The 15,576-nt window shown below is 34.2% G+C and overlaps 1 protein-coding gene across 4 annotated transcripts; it reads left to right on the top strand.

Moving 5' to 3' along the window:
- Nucleotides 1–3,434: 3,434 nt before the first annotated feature.
- Nucleotides 3,435–14,044, top strand: LOC123196094 (formin-like protein 14). Of its 4 annotated transcripts, XM_044609974.1 has the most exons (19): nt 3,436–3,594; nt 3,847–3,972; nt 4,071–4,774; nt 4,854–5,075; nt 5,343–7,225; nt 7,340–7,463; nt 8,340–8,411; nt 10,012–10,110; nt 10,196–10,237; nt 10,523–10,603; nt 10,690–10,740; nt 10,822–10,903; nt 11,013–11,107; nt 11,395–11,466; nt 11,582–11,698; nt 12,943–13,011; nt 13,096–13,162; nt 13,460–13,681; nt 13,766–14,044. In XM_044609974.1, exons 2-18 carry the CDS (start codon nt 3,900–3,902, stop codon nt 13,648–13,650), a joined length of 4,044 nt encoding a protein of 1,347 aa, XP_044465909.1. In that variant the 5' UTR covers nt 3,436–3,594; nt 3,847–3,899; the 3' UTR covers nt 13,651–13,681; nt 13,766–14,044. The 4 variants fall into 4 exon arrangements, 3 of the variants coding, with proteins under 3 accessions (XP_044465909.1, XP_044465907.1, XP_044465908.1); XM_044609972.1 differs by having other exon boundaries at nt 13,460–14,044; XM_044609973.1 differs by having other exon boundaries at nt 3,444–3,594; nt 3,850–3,972; nt 13,460–14,044.
- The last annotated feature ends 1,532 nt before the right edge of the window (nt 14,045–15,576 follow it).

The following is a 15,576-nucleotide window of genomic DNA, read 5'->3' as shown; positions in this document are numbered from 1 at the left end:
CTCAAAAAGCTTCTTCACTTTTTTTAACCTGTAACTTGTTCGATCAACTAGTTTTGCCAAACCCAATATAAAAAGTACATTTTCGTACCCCATGTTTTAGGTAATCATTTGTAGCCTTGTTTGTTTTTTAAACTTGAATATTTGGACCTGGCCATGGGCCGGTTTGGCCCGTGAACCGGACGGATAAAACCAAACCGGCAAACCCAGAACCGGAACCAAAATCGAGGTTCTACGGTTCGGTTCCGATTTATATAAATTGAAATCATGAAACCGTCGATTCACATCCGGTTTATGAACTGACATGTAAACTGGAGGTTTACTGTACTGAATCGAAAAAATTTGAATTTTTTTTGAATTTTTTTTAATTTTATTAAAACAGCCAACGGTTCCCTGCGCAGGGAACCGTCGGCTTGCTGAAACTTGAAGGGGAAATTGCGGTCCCCTGCAATTTTCAAGAAGTTCCCCTGCAATTTTTAAAAGCTCAATTCACCCCCCTATTTTTAATTTTTTTCAAAAAAGTTTTTTCCTATATATACCCCTTCAAATTCTATTCTCTCAAATTTCAATCTCTCCACTCTCTCGCTCAGTCCTTCAAACTCTCATTCTCATTCTTTCAACTCTTAATACTCTCTCAATCTTTCAATTCAATCAAATTCTCTTAAATTTAATTAAATTCTTCCTTAATTTTTTATTAATTTCAATTTCAATTTTTATTATACAATTCATAATTAATTATAGAATTTATTTCTATAATTAATTTTGTTTATTATTTATTTATTATCTTTTATAATTAATCATATAATTTATTTATATAATTAATTTTATTTATTATCAAAAATTGACAAGTAGTGGAAATTCTTCCGGTAATAGGAGATTTGGTCAATATTCACATATATCAAATGTGAATAAAAATCAACTTATAGATGATTTTTCAACACAAGAAAGTAAAAGTCAATATGAAGAGGTGGAACAACAATAATAACATCAATAACAGATGGAGATAGAACAACAATATCAAAAAGTCAATATTAGAATTGACAATTCAATATCGGTTTCGAACCGGGGTCATGAACCAGAACCGTCGGTTCCGAACCGTCCTGTTATGGTTTCGGTTCAGGGCCCTTATGTTTTCGAATCGTGAATCGGTAGTTTCGAACCGAAACCGATGGTTCATGAACCATGGCCAGGTCTTCTTCCATTGTTTTGGATTTACTACATTTGGGGGCCGTTTGGTTCCAGTTTTTTAAGATTACCTTGATAATCTTGATTTTATTATAATTATATTATAATTTATTAATTTTTTGAGATAAAAATAAATTTATTTTTAATTAATATGACAAATAATATAAAAAAACATTTAAAAATAATTATATTCAAGGACATTTAAGTAAAATAATTTACTAGTAATTTTTTATTACCTTTAACCAAACATGATAATTATTTATACCTACCAAATTTTATCAAATATAATAATTATTTATACTCAATAATCTTCTAAGTACTCTATCTTCAAGATAATCTTTCTATTTTGGTAATAAAATATTACCCAAACCAAACGCCCCCTTAGAATCAAGCATGTTTCCAAAAACAAATTATTGAAATGGGATTATTTTACATTTTAACGTGAGTTTAAGTTTTTTTTTTATGATATATTAAGATCAAACTCTTAATATATTTAATTTAATAATTATAAAATTTCTTTTATTTATGTGATTAGTTTTGACTTAATATAATAATCTAATAAGGAATAGATTTTCTGTTAAAAAACAAATTCTCACCTTTTAAATGGTTATTTTATAATTATTTTTTAAAAAAATTTACTTAAATTATATCATTCTTTAATTTAATCATTGACTCTATCATACCATTTAAATATAATTTTATATTTAATAATCAGATTTATAAATATTACAATAAATAAATAATATTTATGATTTTAATATATTATAAATAAATTTAAAATTTATGTTCTCGTACCAAAACACTCTCATCTATTGCCTCTCAGAAAACATCTTGAAGCAGTTCAACTAATTTTCACCCAAACAGTAACTCAAGTTATTGAAAAGCGGCAATGGCACAATAATTGGAATGTGATTGTCAGAATCCTCCTTGTTGGCCTACAACTTGCCACCTAAGGTGGGAAGTGGGGGGCTCGTTCTGGGCCTCTAAGAACCAATCCCGTTTTGGGATCGATCCCAAAACGGTTGGGACCGGTCCGATACATTCCCCCACAGCCCGGCCCATAGCCTAGCAACAACTATAGAAATAAAGTACAAACAAATTTTGTAACTGAATAAACAAAAAAAAAAAAAGGTAGAATTGATTTGGGATGATTTGCCCAAGGCCAAAAATTCTTATTTGTTAAGTTTTAAAAATTTAAGTTAAAATTAATAAAATTTATTAAAATATATTTTATCTTATTTTTTTACCTTAATTTTAAAAATAAATAATTTTTTTTGAGTTTAAGTTTTGAAGACATATCTTTTCTCTCATAAGACTTCATTATTTTCCTTTATTTATTTGATGATTGAACTTTGAAGACGAATTTACAATGTATGAAGATAAAGATAGAAAAGACAAAAAGGGGCAACGAAAAACAAAGATCCGAAAATGAATTATCGATTATACAACCCCCACCAATGGGACCCATGGCTTAGATTTTTTTTATTAACATCTATAAAAATAAAATACAAACAAAATTTGTGACTGAATTAATTTAAAAAAAAAAGTATTATTGATTTAATGAAATATTAAATTGAAATGTCAAAAACAAACTCAATTTTTAAAATATTATAACAATCACAAAATACTTTAAAATAAATTACTTAACTTTTTTTTAAGCTTACTTTGAATATATTTTATGCAAAATTTCAAGAGATTGAAAATTTTTTATCACTAAGCAAAGTTTGAATGTGGCCAATTGTGATCAAACGTTCAAAACTTATATTTTTAATATTTATATGATTATTAAAGTGTTAGCTAAAATCATATAAACTCCTTTAAATTAATTAATTTAATTAACACTTAGTTTAATATGAATTTTTGATCACTTCTTTAGTTGAATAATTCGGATTTTTTTCAAATGGAATTATTTAGAAATTGAATTATTAGCTCGGTATATTTTACAAGTGTGATAAAGATTTAAATTTAGATATATTTTTAAAAATTTTAAAATTTTATTCATAATCTACAAATTTAAGAACCATAAATTTATTATTTGATAATTAAAAATAAAGGTAAAATTAATATTTTGCCAATTAAAATGGTCAACACAATTCAAATAAACACACCCCTCCTAATGGGCCTAGACAATCAAAGCAAAGCCTTTTAGGCCCAAAATTTTGAATTTTAAAAAATAATAATTTTAATTTATTTATTCAAATTCACCGCTGCCACGAATGGACTTATAATTTATAAATATATATAAGTTTATTAAAAAAAATCAACAGCAAAGTAAAATCATGTCTCGTCTGCTCCGATTGGTTCTAAGTTAGAAAGTTCAAATTGAATGGTAAGTGAAAGTGGCGGTGGCACCTTCAAATCCAACTCCTTCGGACCTCACAACACAGTGATGTTCAACTTCTCCTCTCCCAGGTTTCGCCTTTTATCGATCAAACCCAACCTTCGATTTAGTCTTTTCTTCGCGTCTCTTTTCAATGCTGGTTTAAGTTTAGAAATTGAACTCACTTCTTATGTTTCATTCCTACAAAAGAGTGAGAGAGAGAGAATGAAATAAACCCAGATGGATACTCGTTCTCCTGTAGCTCTATGTTGTAAAAAGTTTAAATTTTGAATTTCGTTTTTAGTTGACGTATTATTTAAGTTGTCATTTTCATTTTTCTTTAGGCTGTAGCTCATTGTTGTGAACCCAGACGCAGTTTGTGGTTGATTTGAGAGAAATGTCCCTCCTTAGTAGATTCTTTTACAGAAGACCTCCTGATGGATTGCTTGAATTTGTTGACAGAGTATACGGTTAGTGTTTCTTTTCTATTGAGTGGATTTTTTATTTGTGTAGTGAATAATTTGGTTTGGATTTTTTTTTTAACATGTGGACTGTTGTTTTGTTTCAGTTTTCGATTCATGTTTTTCTACTGAAGTTCTACCAGAAGGAATCTACCAAATCTATCTGCATGAAATTATAACTGAGTTACATGAAGAATTTCCTGACTCGTCATTTCTTGCGTTTAATTTTCGCGAGGGTCAGAAGAGGAGTCAGTTTGCTGATATACTGTGTGAATATGATGTTACTGTCATGGATTATCCACGACAGTATGAGGGTTGCCCTCTCCTTCCGTTGTCCTTGATTCAACATTTTCTTAGAGTTTGTGAGAGTTGGCTTACGATGGGGAATAATCAGAATATTATTCTTCTGCATTGCGAGAGAGGGGGTTGGCCGCTATTAGCATTTCTTTTAGCTAGTTTTTTTATTTTCAGAAAGTTGCATAGTGGAGAGCGTAGGACTCTTGAAATTGTTCATCGAGAGGCTCCTAAAGGTTTCTTGCAGCTCTTGTCTCCTCTAAATCCGTTTCCATCGCACCTTCGTTATATTCAGTATGTAGCTAGAAGAAATATTGCTCCAGAGTGGCCACCTCCAGAGCGAGCACTTTCTCTAGATTGTGTTATTCTTCGGGCCATTCCAAACTTCGATTCGCAAAATGGCTGCAGGCCACTTATCCGTATTTTTGGTCGGAATCTCAACAGCAGGGATGGTCTTTCAACCCAAATGCTCTTCTCCATGGGCAACAAGAAGAAGAACCTTCGACATTACTGCCAGGTGTGAGGTTTGCTGTTTTACTTGTATCTTTCTCCATTATTTACATACTGCTGCTAACACGAACATTATCTTGTTGCAGGCAGACTGTGATGTGATTAAAATGGACATACAGTGTTTGGTGCAAGGAGATGTTGTCTTGGAGTGTGTCCATTTGGACTTGGATTCAGAAAGGGAAATTATGATGTTTCGTATCATGTTTAACACTGCATTTATCCGATCCAACATATTGATGCTGAACTGTGAAAACTTGGACATTCTTTGGGATTCAAAACAGCGGTATCCAAAAGGTTTTCGTGCAGAGGTGAGTAGATTTTTTAAGCTTCCCTATATATCTTTGATAGATGAGAGAAGGGAAAGGCAAATGATGACAAATTTTCTACCAAAAAAAAAAAAAAGCAATATATTTATGGAAGTTTTTTCTCTTTTCGCTCATCTTTCTCGTGATTAAATGGAGCCTAAAAAATTTCACCAGATTTTAGACTTTGGTTCTTTTGTTTGTTTTGTGTTTTTCCTCCTCTCTTTTTCCCCCTATCCTTTTTTTCTAACAAAACTAACTTTTTAAGTTCAGGTTTTGTTTGGGGAAGTTGAGAGCATCTCCCCTCCCAAGGCTCCAACTACAATTTTAAATGGAGAGGAGAAAGGTGGATTACCCATTGAAGCTTTTTCCAGGGTTCAAGAACTTTTCAATGGGGTTGAGTGGGTTGATAACAGTGACGATGCTACCCTGTGGTTGCTTAAACAATTATCTGTCTTAAGTGATGCGAAAGAACTTTCAAGACTGCAAAATAGAGGAAGTTCATGCACGTCACCTGTGGACTCTGAAGAAGAAAGCACTGCATCTTGCATAGCTGAGGCTGATAGTTTGGATGAAGTTTTTGATGTCTTTCCTAAGCCCCAAGCAGATACAGAGAAATTACGTCCATTAAATATTGCTGATTTAGTTACCTTACCTTCTGAAAATGATGCACATGAGGTTGTTGTTACTTCAGAACCTCTAGATCAATTGTCTGCTGAAACTGCTTTGCCTTCACTAAATCCAGTAGTAGTTCCGACTAAAGAAACACTACCTTATTCCCCTCCATCAGTATCTCGGCCTTCTTCTGTTCCTCACATACCAGTGCCACCATCTCCATCACCTTTTATATATGAAGGAATTCCTTCATCGATGTCTGCAGTAGCACTGCCACCATTGCCACCACCACCACCACCACTACCACCACATTCTATTTCTAGTGGCATTGCTTTGTCAATGCATGCACCAACACTAACACCTCCACCACCACCACCCCCACCCCCACCACCTCCACCTTATACAAAAGATTTTGGTAGATTTCCACCAAATGTGCCACCGCCACCTTCTCTACCTGTGCTTTCCAGTGGGGATTCTATGCAACATTTGCCTCCAACTAACAAGAAAGGTCCTCCACCACCAAGTTTCTCTAGTAAAGATTCTTTGGCAATGCCTTCAACAACTAATGAAGGATTAGCACCTCCACCACCACCACCTCCTCCTCCTCCTTTCAATTATTCTAACTCCTTCTTGCCAACCCCACCACCGCCATCGCGACTGCCACCGCCACCACCACCACCACCACCACTGCCACCACCAGCACCATCTCCTTTAAATTCTTCTAAAGCCCTCCCACCACCACCACCACCACCACCACCACCTCCTCCTTCTCCTCCTCCTCCTCCTTTTAATTCTTCTAAAGCCCTCCTAGCACCAGCACCCCCACCCCCACCTCCTCCATTTAATTCTTCTAAAGCCCTCCCATCAACCCCACCACCTCCACCACCGCCACCACCTCCCCTCAATTCCTCTAAAGCCATCCCACAGGCCCCACCACCTCCCCCACTTTCCACAAAATCTAGTCAACCATCTTTGCCACCTCCCCCTCCCCCTCCACCTCCACCTACATCCTTGGGTGGTGCTAGTATTGCAACATTGCCTCCACCAACTCTTGTTCGATCAGCACCTCCAGCACCACCGCCGCTTCCAATGTCAAAATCTACTTCTAGTTCTATACCTTCAACACCACCTCCACCGCCTCCTCCTTCAATAAGTCGTAAGCCTGGCAATGCCCCTAGGCTGCCTCCACCTCCACCTCCACCCCCTTTAGAACCTACAAAGTCAGGTTCAGTCCCGCCACCTCCACCACCAGCACCCAAACTTCCTACTGCTCCCCCTCCTCCACCAACTCCTGGCATGATGCCAAAGCTGCCTGCATCGCTCGGACCAAAAAGTTCTACGCTGCCACCACCACCACCTCCATCCATTGGAAAGGGGAAGGTGACTTCAGGGCCCACAAGTCATGGCAGAGGTCGATTAGTCAGTGGAGGTGGTCTTGCCCCTAAGAAAACTTCATTGAAGCCCTTACATTGGGTGAAAGTTACTCGAGCAATGCAAGGGAGTTTATGGGCTGATTCTCAGAAACAAGATAATCAGTCAAGGTGCGTTAAAGTTGGTTTATTTATCATGTTGCATCACCTGTTTGATGAATTCTAGTACATGCTACAAGGAACATGTTTCTGTTGTCACCTGATGATCTTGAAAATTCTGGGTAGGGCTCCTGAAATAGATATAACGGAACTTGAAAGTCTGTTCTCAGCAGCTTCAGATGCAAGTGGCACCAACAAAGCTGGAGGTCGACGTGGTTCTAACATCAATAAACCTGAGAAAGTGCAACTGGTAATACCATTTTTTCTTTTGTTTTATAATTTCATTTCCTGATGAAAAGGTTGCATTTATGCTCTTATTTATTGAAAATAAGGTATAGCTTGACCCCCTTCTGTCATAATTAACATTTGTAGAACTATAGATTATATGATCAAATGATATCTGTTTATCATACTTGATAAAAAAAAAAGAAACAACATTATCAATTGAAATTTGGAAGATTTTTTTTCTACCTGACAATAGAGATGAAAAAAGGAGTACACATGAGAAAATGGATGGAAAGTAAAATTATACATCATAAAATTGAAGTTAGATATGCTATAGGCAAATTTTGCATGCTAATTTTTTTTAAATACTTTGTCTCATTTGAGAAAACATCTAAATTCTTAACTGCTTAGAGAGGATTTAGATTTTGACTCTGCAATAAGCCTGTTTTGCATTATGTTTGTCTTTGTGTAAATTTAATGCTTCCATGATAATTTAAAAATATACTGCAATCATATTTTTGTGTGCATTTTCTTTTTACCATCTTAACCTAAACAAAACTGAATATTGTTTACTAAGACATTAATTCTGACGTTGGATTAACATTGGAGGATGACAATTGTAATTAAGGAATCGAATGAATTTCTGAAGATGTGGTACCTTCCTATGAGCCTGGTTATCAAGAAATGGCATCACTTGCATTGATCTAAGAGTTGCCCATTTCATTTATTTGTAGATGTTAATCTTCATGTTTGTAAGCTCTTGGTCTCATGAATTAATGAGAGAAACTGCTGGTACAGTCTCAACTTTAGGAATCACTGAGAATTATGCATATAGTTTTGAATTGTTTGTTTTTGCTATGGGTGTTTGGATTAAGTTTGTCATTTTTTCTCTGTCTGACAGGTTGACTTGCGTAGAGCATATAATTGTGAAATAATGTTGACGAAGATAAAAATTCCTCTGCCAGATATGATTGTAAGTTCATCTCTCCATGCTATATGGCATATATATATTTCCCTGACCCATGGGAACTTCAATTTTCATTGAATCCATATTTCATAGTCCTAGCGTAGAAGAGTTAGTTTGTCAAAAGATCTCTTAAATGAAGAGATCTCCAAGATTGATCTCTTCATTTTATATGTTACTATTAATATCACGTTTTGATTATCTTTCTTAATGTTTTTGTTTCAATCATAGCTATCCAATTAGTTTGAAAGTGGTTTTAATATTATATTCTTTAACCAAGGAATTAAAAGGTATTGCTGCATCCATTTTATTATAAATCAAAATGCTGTTATGAACTTAGAAAAATATTGCAAATTACTACTATACTACTTCTGAAATGAGGAGAAGTCCCTTTATCCTTTATTTTAAAAGTTTCATAGCATCCCAAAGTGCTGCAAGATAGCACTGATCTTCTTTCCAGTTTCTAGAAGTGCACTGATTTTGGTTCAGGTTTTCTGTCACTGGCTTTTCTGGGAAAAGTCAGGGATGGCCAGTGGTGATGTTTGATATCTCAGACCTTTTTTTTGTGTGTGAAGATTTATGCTTTGCAATCTTCCCTTTTTTTGTCATGCAAGTTGATTTAATACCATCTTGTGGCTTTGGCATGATTTGAAGTGTGGCTTAGGTACAACATACGTGAGAGGTTTCTAATTTAAGAGCTGGGATGGGCTATAGTACATAAGAGGTGTCAAGTTTCTGATCCCTATGAGGCTATTAAGTTTTCCTTGTTATGTGTACAAGTAGCTGTAGCAATTTGTGTTTACACTGCCAAAGAAGGATGTATGAATTCAAATGAATATAAGTTATACTACAACAACCAACATGTTGCATACTGGTCTGGAATGGTTCACAATTGTTTGGGGATGTTGAAGAGATGAATGTATGGAGTGCTGATGTAGGGGATACATTTTGGAGGTTGATATCCTTTGGAGATATTAGTAAGAGTGTGATGTGAGAGGTAGGGGTGGACTCGAACCAAGTTGGTATTCGGTTTGATTCGAGTTGAAGTTTCAGTTTGACAACTCAGCTTGAATCCTCCTCCAGTAATATTTTTCATCTTGCTGATGACACTATTATGTCTGCCAACAATACTATTTGTCTAGTGGGTAGCGCTATTTATCCCACTTATAACATTAATCATCCAGCTGGTGACCTTCCTACAACATCTAGTCCTATATAATTGTTCACTTAGGAGTTAGGGAGTGTGTTGCCTTGCCTCTTTTTTCTGCAGTTCTCTGTAGTAATATACAAAACAGGAAATTGATGTTTATTTTGCTTTTCTATGACTAATCTTTTCCATTTTGTGACAATTATCATGCTCTGTATTGTTGTGGTATTTATCTGGTAAGCAATGATACTCATGAGCTAAAAATCAATATTTGGTAGAAGTGGTGCCTTCATATATTTCATGCAAGAAAATAGACTGTATTCTTTGTTCCTGAAATGAATATATCTTTCCCTGTCTGTTTTTCACTTTAAAAAAAAAAAATTGCCTTCCCTCTAATAGTTAAATTTGAATTTTTTACTCTTGAAATTGATGTTCCTTGATTTGCCCTATTTGTGTTTCCAGAGTGCAATTCTAGCTTTGGATTCTTCTGCTCTAGATATTGATCAGGTTGAGAACCTAATCAAGTTCTGTCCCACGAAGGAAGAAATGGAAATGCTGAAGGTAATCCTATGTAATCATGTAGATCCTTTTACAGAGTAATATGTTTATGTTTGTATTTCTTACATGCTATTATTTCTATTTTCAGAATTATTCAGGTAACAAGGAAATGCTTGGAAAGTGTGAACAGGTTTGTGCAGTTGCTGTATGTCTTAAAAATAGTTTCACCCATCAAATTTACATATGATTTGTAAGTATGAGAGAGAGAGAGAGTTTGTTTGCTTATCTATCAGTAGGTGTCATTAAGTAAGGGTTTGAAGGGTTACTCTGATTGGTGTTTGGACTGGTTCTCCAGTTTTCTGGTTGACTTGATTAGGCTTGTCCAGTTTTTAACACATAACTTATGCAATGGTCTTGAAAAAAGTGCAGGTTCTTTTATTTGATTTTAATATTTTTTTATCATATAATGTTTCAGTTCTTCATGGAGTTGATGAAGGTTCCACGGGTAGAATCCAAGTTACGGGTTTTTTCCTTTAAAATCACCTTTTGTAGCCAGGTATACTTCCAGGCAGTACGTATTTTTTGTTCTGCATACTATTGTTATTGACAGTCCTTGGCACTTAATTTCATGATTTTGTAAAGGTTGAAGATTTAAGAGGTAACCTGAATACTATTAATGCTGCTTCAAGAGAGGTAATATCAAAATTGATGTTTTTGTAATATTTATGAATATACAAATTATCTGCATTCTAACTGTCTTGCTCATATTTCCAGGTAAAAGAATCAGTGAAATTGCGCCAGATAATGCAGACTATTCTTACTTTAGGAAATGCTTTGAATCAAGGCACAGCACGAGGTAAAACCTTTTTGGTTAAAATTCAGTCTTTGATAGTCTTCTGCAATTTGCTTCTGATGCATGTTTGATTATAATATTATCATTGGTTTAATTTATATCTGTATTGCAGGATCTGCTGTAGGGTTCAAATTGGACAGCCTTCTCAAATTATCTGACACTCGTGCTAGAAACAACAAAATGACTTTAATGCATTATTTGTGCAAGGTAGAATAACTAAACATGAAGTTCCAAGCTGTTACCTGGATCATGAGTGTGTAATTGTGAAATAGTTATTGAGTTCTCTTCCCCTTGACTTTTGGGATGCAAAATCTACTCCGGTTAATTGTAAGTTAGGAGGAAAATCGAACTTAATGCTTTTGTCATAACCCATCAAAAGCATTTTAAAAATCCATAATGGTGATTTCATATCCTGCATTTATGAATTTCCCCTCTGGTATTTTTGATATAAGAATGGGTTTTTTTGTGATATCATATTTAATCCATCGTCTCAGCTTCTTGGTGAGAAAATGCCAGAGTTACTGGATTTTGACAAGGATCTTGTTCATTTGGAAGCTGCAGCTAAGGTATAATTAGTTCTGTTTTCTTATTAGGATTAACTTGTTAGTAGCCTTGCCCAACTGCTTCAATAGAGTGCTTATTCTTGCTTTCATTAACTTCACCTTCACATCAAATGACTAGATTCAATTGAAAACTCTGGCTGAAGAAATGCAAGCTGTAAGTAAAGGTCTTGAAAAGGTTGAGCAAGAATTGTCAGCTTCAGAAAATGATGGTGCTATTTCTGTGGGCTTTCAGAAGGTGAGAATAATAATGATACCTGTTCATTTGATAAAAAAATTATTGTAGAAAAATAAGTAAGTAAATAGTTAAAATAAAATAAAATCAAAGAAAGTTTCTGTCCGTTAAGATTTGGCTTATGTAGATTGATTCAAGTAACCTGCTAACCATCTCTCTTGCAATAGTTTTAGATATTTGCTTCAGTTAATTCATAATTTGGTGTTTCTTTTAGGAAAGGTTCTTGCTTTAGTTCCAAGTTGTATAAGCGCTAAGAAGGATGTTATTACTCAAGAAGCATATTTTATTGGTTAATCCATTGAACTTTATCCTGGATATCAATGGTATTGATAATGGTGGCCCTATGATTTTTTCATATAATGTTACTGGTAGATTCTACGTGGTCCATGTATTCTCATGTAAGCAGCATAGAATCCTACATAGATGGCTTCTGAAGTCCTAAGATTCAAAGTTTACCTGATCATAATCAAAATGCAAATATCTTAAAAATATAATCTATAAAAAATAAAGAATCAAACAGTCTCCAAAGAAATTTGAATTCCTAAAGGATAATCTCAAAATTCCAAAAACTTGGCTGCTAGGAACTGAGGAAGACCAATGGAGACATAAATAAAAATCAGTGGCAAGTGTGCTCAAGGAAACAAGTTGGCCTTATCAGAAGTGAATTTAAGTGCTATTTCAAGTCGTTTGTGTTAATTCATAGTCTGATTTATTTTTTTCCATGATGAATAATTCTTAAAATGTTTGCAATTATGCAACTGAGTTTTGTTTGAACAATTTGATCACGGTTGTGGTTATTGTGGCTATGGTTCTCCACTGCTTCACAAAATTTTGTATGTTCCTTTTTTTTTCCTCCCTCTGAAAAGGGGTGGGGGAAGAGGTTGCCACATGGTCTATATATTTTGTTTCTAACCTCAGACTCTCTTCCTCACTAATTAATGATAAGAACCTGCATGGTTTTGTAGATCTTGATAATTTTGGATAAGTGTCATAGATCTGAGGTGTGTTTTTTAAGTAGTTTCACTATGTGTAGAGTTTCTTGTTTCATCTACAAGAGGAGTGCCTGTTTTCTTTTACATTGAACCTTTTTCCTTTTCCTTTTTAAGTACTAAATTCTACATTGAACCTGTTTCCTTTTACATGAACTCTTGATGAACATGATAATGTGCCTGGTAGCATGCCAAAATCGTTTGGCAAACTTGTGTGCTTTTTAGTAAGCGTTAACATATGAACTTCCTGCTTTTCAGGTGTTGAAAAATTTTCTTGATACTGCTGAAGCTGATGTAAGGGCACTTATATCCTTATATTCTGAAGTGGTGAGTCTCTAAGATTTTGGTTCTTCACAGTTCTAATATGCATTTTAGCACTGGTTTCCATCTTGAAAATGGATTATATTTCAGGGGAGAAATGCTGATTCATTGTCTCAGTACTTTGGGGAGGATCCAGCTCGGTGTCCTTTTGAGCAAGGTTTGATACATAATTCTATTATTGTGTTCACTGTAGATTTCATTTGGAAGAATAATCAAAAATTTTTTTCCCATCTAATTATATTTATCCATTTGATTTTATACTTGTTTTTTGGCATTTTCTCAAGTGATTAGTGAAGTAGATATTATTCTGCAATAGATGAACTTTAGGCAAATTATTAAACATTTTCAGTCTATATTGCTCAGGGTTTGCAACTTGGGGCTGTTCTCTAAAATTGATCAATGATCAAATCAGATGTTTCCGACTATTGATGATTCTTATTGTTTCTGATTGCAGTGACTCAGATCTTGGCTGTTTTTGTTAAGATGTTCAAAAAGTCGCGAGAGGAGAATGAAAAGCAGGCTGATGCGGAGAAGAAAAAACTGGAGAAGGAAGCCATGAAAGAAAAGGCAGCAGCTAATTTATCTGCAAAAAAAGATGGGGTTGATGTCGACAAGTCAATACGGAACATTCAAATTCAGAAATAGGCTCCCAACTACTCCTCAAATGAATGCGACAGCGAGCACACATTCTTAACAGATGCAAGAGCTGCATTTAAGGATTCAATAACAAGATGCTGAACTTGTTTGTGGCATTTTGCAGCTTCTTTAGTATAGACCCCGGTGTTTTGTTTGCAGCAAAGAACCAGGCAGGTTCTCTTCTTTCTTGCTGCCAACCTCCGAAGAGAGTTGAAATTTTCCACCAATGCTGAAAATGTCAAAATGGGGTCATTACAGAAACATGTTTAGCGTTGTAGATAGTATACATGAAAGACATATTTTCAGCTGAGAAACCTGTTCATATTTATATCCCACTTTGTATTATTGTGCTAGAGATGTAAAAGTATTTCAGAAATTCAAAGTCTCCGTTCATTTTAACCAATTAATTGGCTGCATTAAGCTTCTGATATTAATCATAGAAAAATTTAATAATTTTTTAAGAGAATTTTCTCTTCAAAGCTTCTCAGGATATTGGGGGTGTATGAAGATGATAAAGATTGAATATATTATATTGAATAAGTTAAATCTCGAGTTTAGTTTTCAATTTCATAATTATTGTATTAAGTAAATTAAAAGTTTTATTTTGATATATCATTACGGTATCTAAAGCCCTCAATTTTAGTAACTCACTTCTCTACCACAATCTCAAAACTTACTTGATATATTATTATAACCACTAATTAAAATTTTATATTATTAAAATAAATGCGTTAGAGAATCTGAAATTTTTATCACGAATTTAACGACTTGATCAGTGAGGTGAAATGAGAAAGTTAATTATTTGCTCTAGTTATAATTCTGGAAATAATCTTGGCCTCTATCGGATTTTAACTTCTTAACTAGGGTAAAACTTTATATCAAGATAAAAATCTTGTGATTTTAAGTACTCTTAACAATTAGAGTCTAATAGGGAAAGAAAATATATACATGTTTATCCTATCATGAACAAGTTTATTATTTTGGATACTGGGATTTTCCCATTTTTAACTTTGGTTATGTTTTTGGATTTTTTAATCAATAATTCTGTATGATTTCCTTTTCGTTGGAGAATTTGACAGTATAAATGATGTCAATATTACTTCACAACTCAAACTGGTTTTCATCTTGGCTTCTGCAAATTTCTGACAGTGATAGGTAAGCATTACAATCTCAAGCTAAATCATTTGAAAACTCTCACTAGTATTGTTTTATTTTTTTTTTTTTACCCTTGGGGAGAATTATGCAATACTTGTTGTTTTTGTTTCAAAAAAAAAAGGATTATAAGTTCGTTCATGGTGATAGTGATGGCGAATACGAACCTCCAAGTATTCCCAAAGTGTTGGGGTTGGAAGGGCTTATTGAAAATAGAACTTGCGGCAAACCTTTCGAGAAGGAATTGACGAAAAGTGACTGGAGCCGAACTCAACGTGAATTGTTTCTGTGCAAAGATGACGTTGAAGAATGCTTGCTTCCTCTCTTAAATGAACGTGAGAATATTCGTGGAGGAATTCCTGTGGACACATATAATTTGTATAGGAGGAAGTGGCTTTCATACTTAGGCCTGACAAAAATTACTATGTTCTAAATAGTGGATGGTGGCAATTTGCAAAGGATAATGAGTTTCAAGTTAAAAGAGTATGTGACAATATGGATGTTTCGCCATGTTGGGACCGGAAATCTTTGCTTCGTCATTGATAATCTGGTTACTTCATCAAGAACTAGAAAGTTAAAGATATAAGAGGAGGATTTTAGCATTAATGGGCTAGATTATTAGTTGAGTTCATTTATTTCAAGTGGGTTCTTGTTTAACTTCAAAAATCTATGATGGTTAATTAAACTATTCTTATTGAAATATTTTATATGGTCCTAGATATTTATTTCTTTTGATTATCAATTTATGGGTTTCTATTATTATTATTTTTTTAACATTAAGGG

This window comes from Mangifera indica, chromosome 14, assembly GCF_011075055.1.
Source record: "Mangifera indica cultivar Alphonso chromosome 14, CATAS_Mindica_2.1, whole genome shotgun sequence".
Classification (NCBI taxonomy): Eukaryota; Viridiplantae; Streptophyta; class Magnoliopsida; order Sapindales; family Anacardiaceae; genus Mangifera; species Mangifera indica.
Note: the sequence above shows the minus strand (reverse complement) of the source record. Positions and strands in the feature narration are given on the sequence as shown.

Excerpts from the sequence above, each read along its gene's own strand:
- LOC123196094 (XM_044609974.1), top strand. The coding sequence starts at position 3,900 with ATGTCCCTCCTTAGTAGATTCTTTTACAGAAGACCTCCTGATGGATTG. Across the intron at positions 10,604-10,689 it reads AAATCACCTTTTGTAGCCAG|GTTGAAGATTTAAGAGGTAA; the intron begins GTATACTTCCAG and ends GATTTTGTAAAG. Across the intron at positions 13,163-13,459 it reads TCGGTGTCCTTTTGAGCAAG|TGACTCAGATCTTGGCTGTT; the intron begins GTTTGATACATA and ends TTCTGATTGCAG.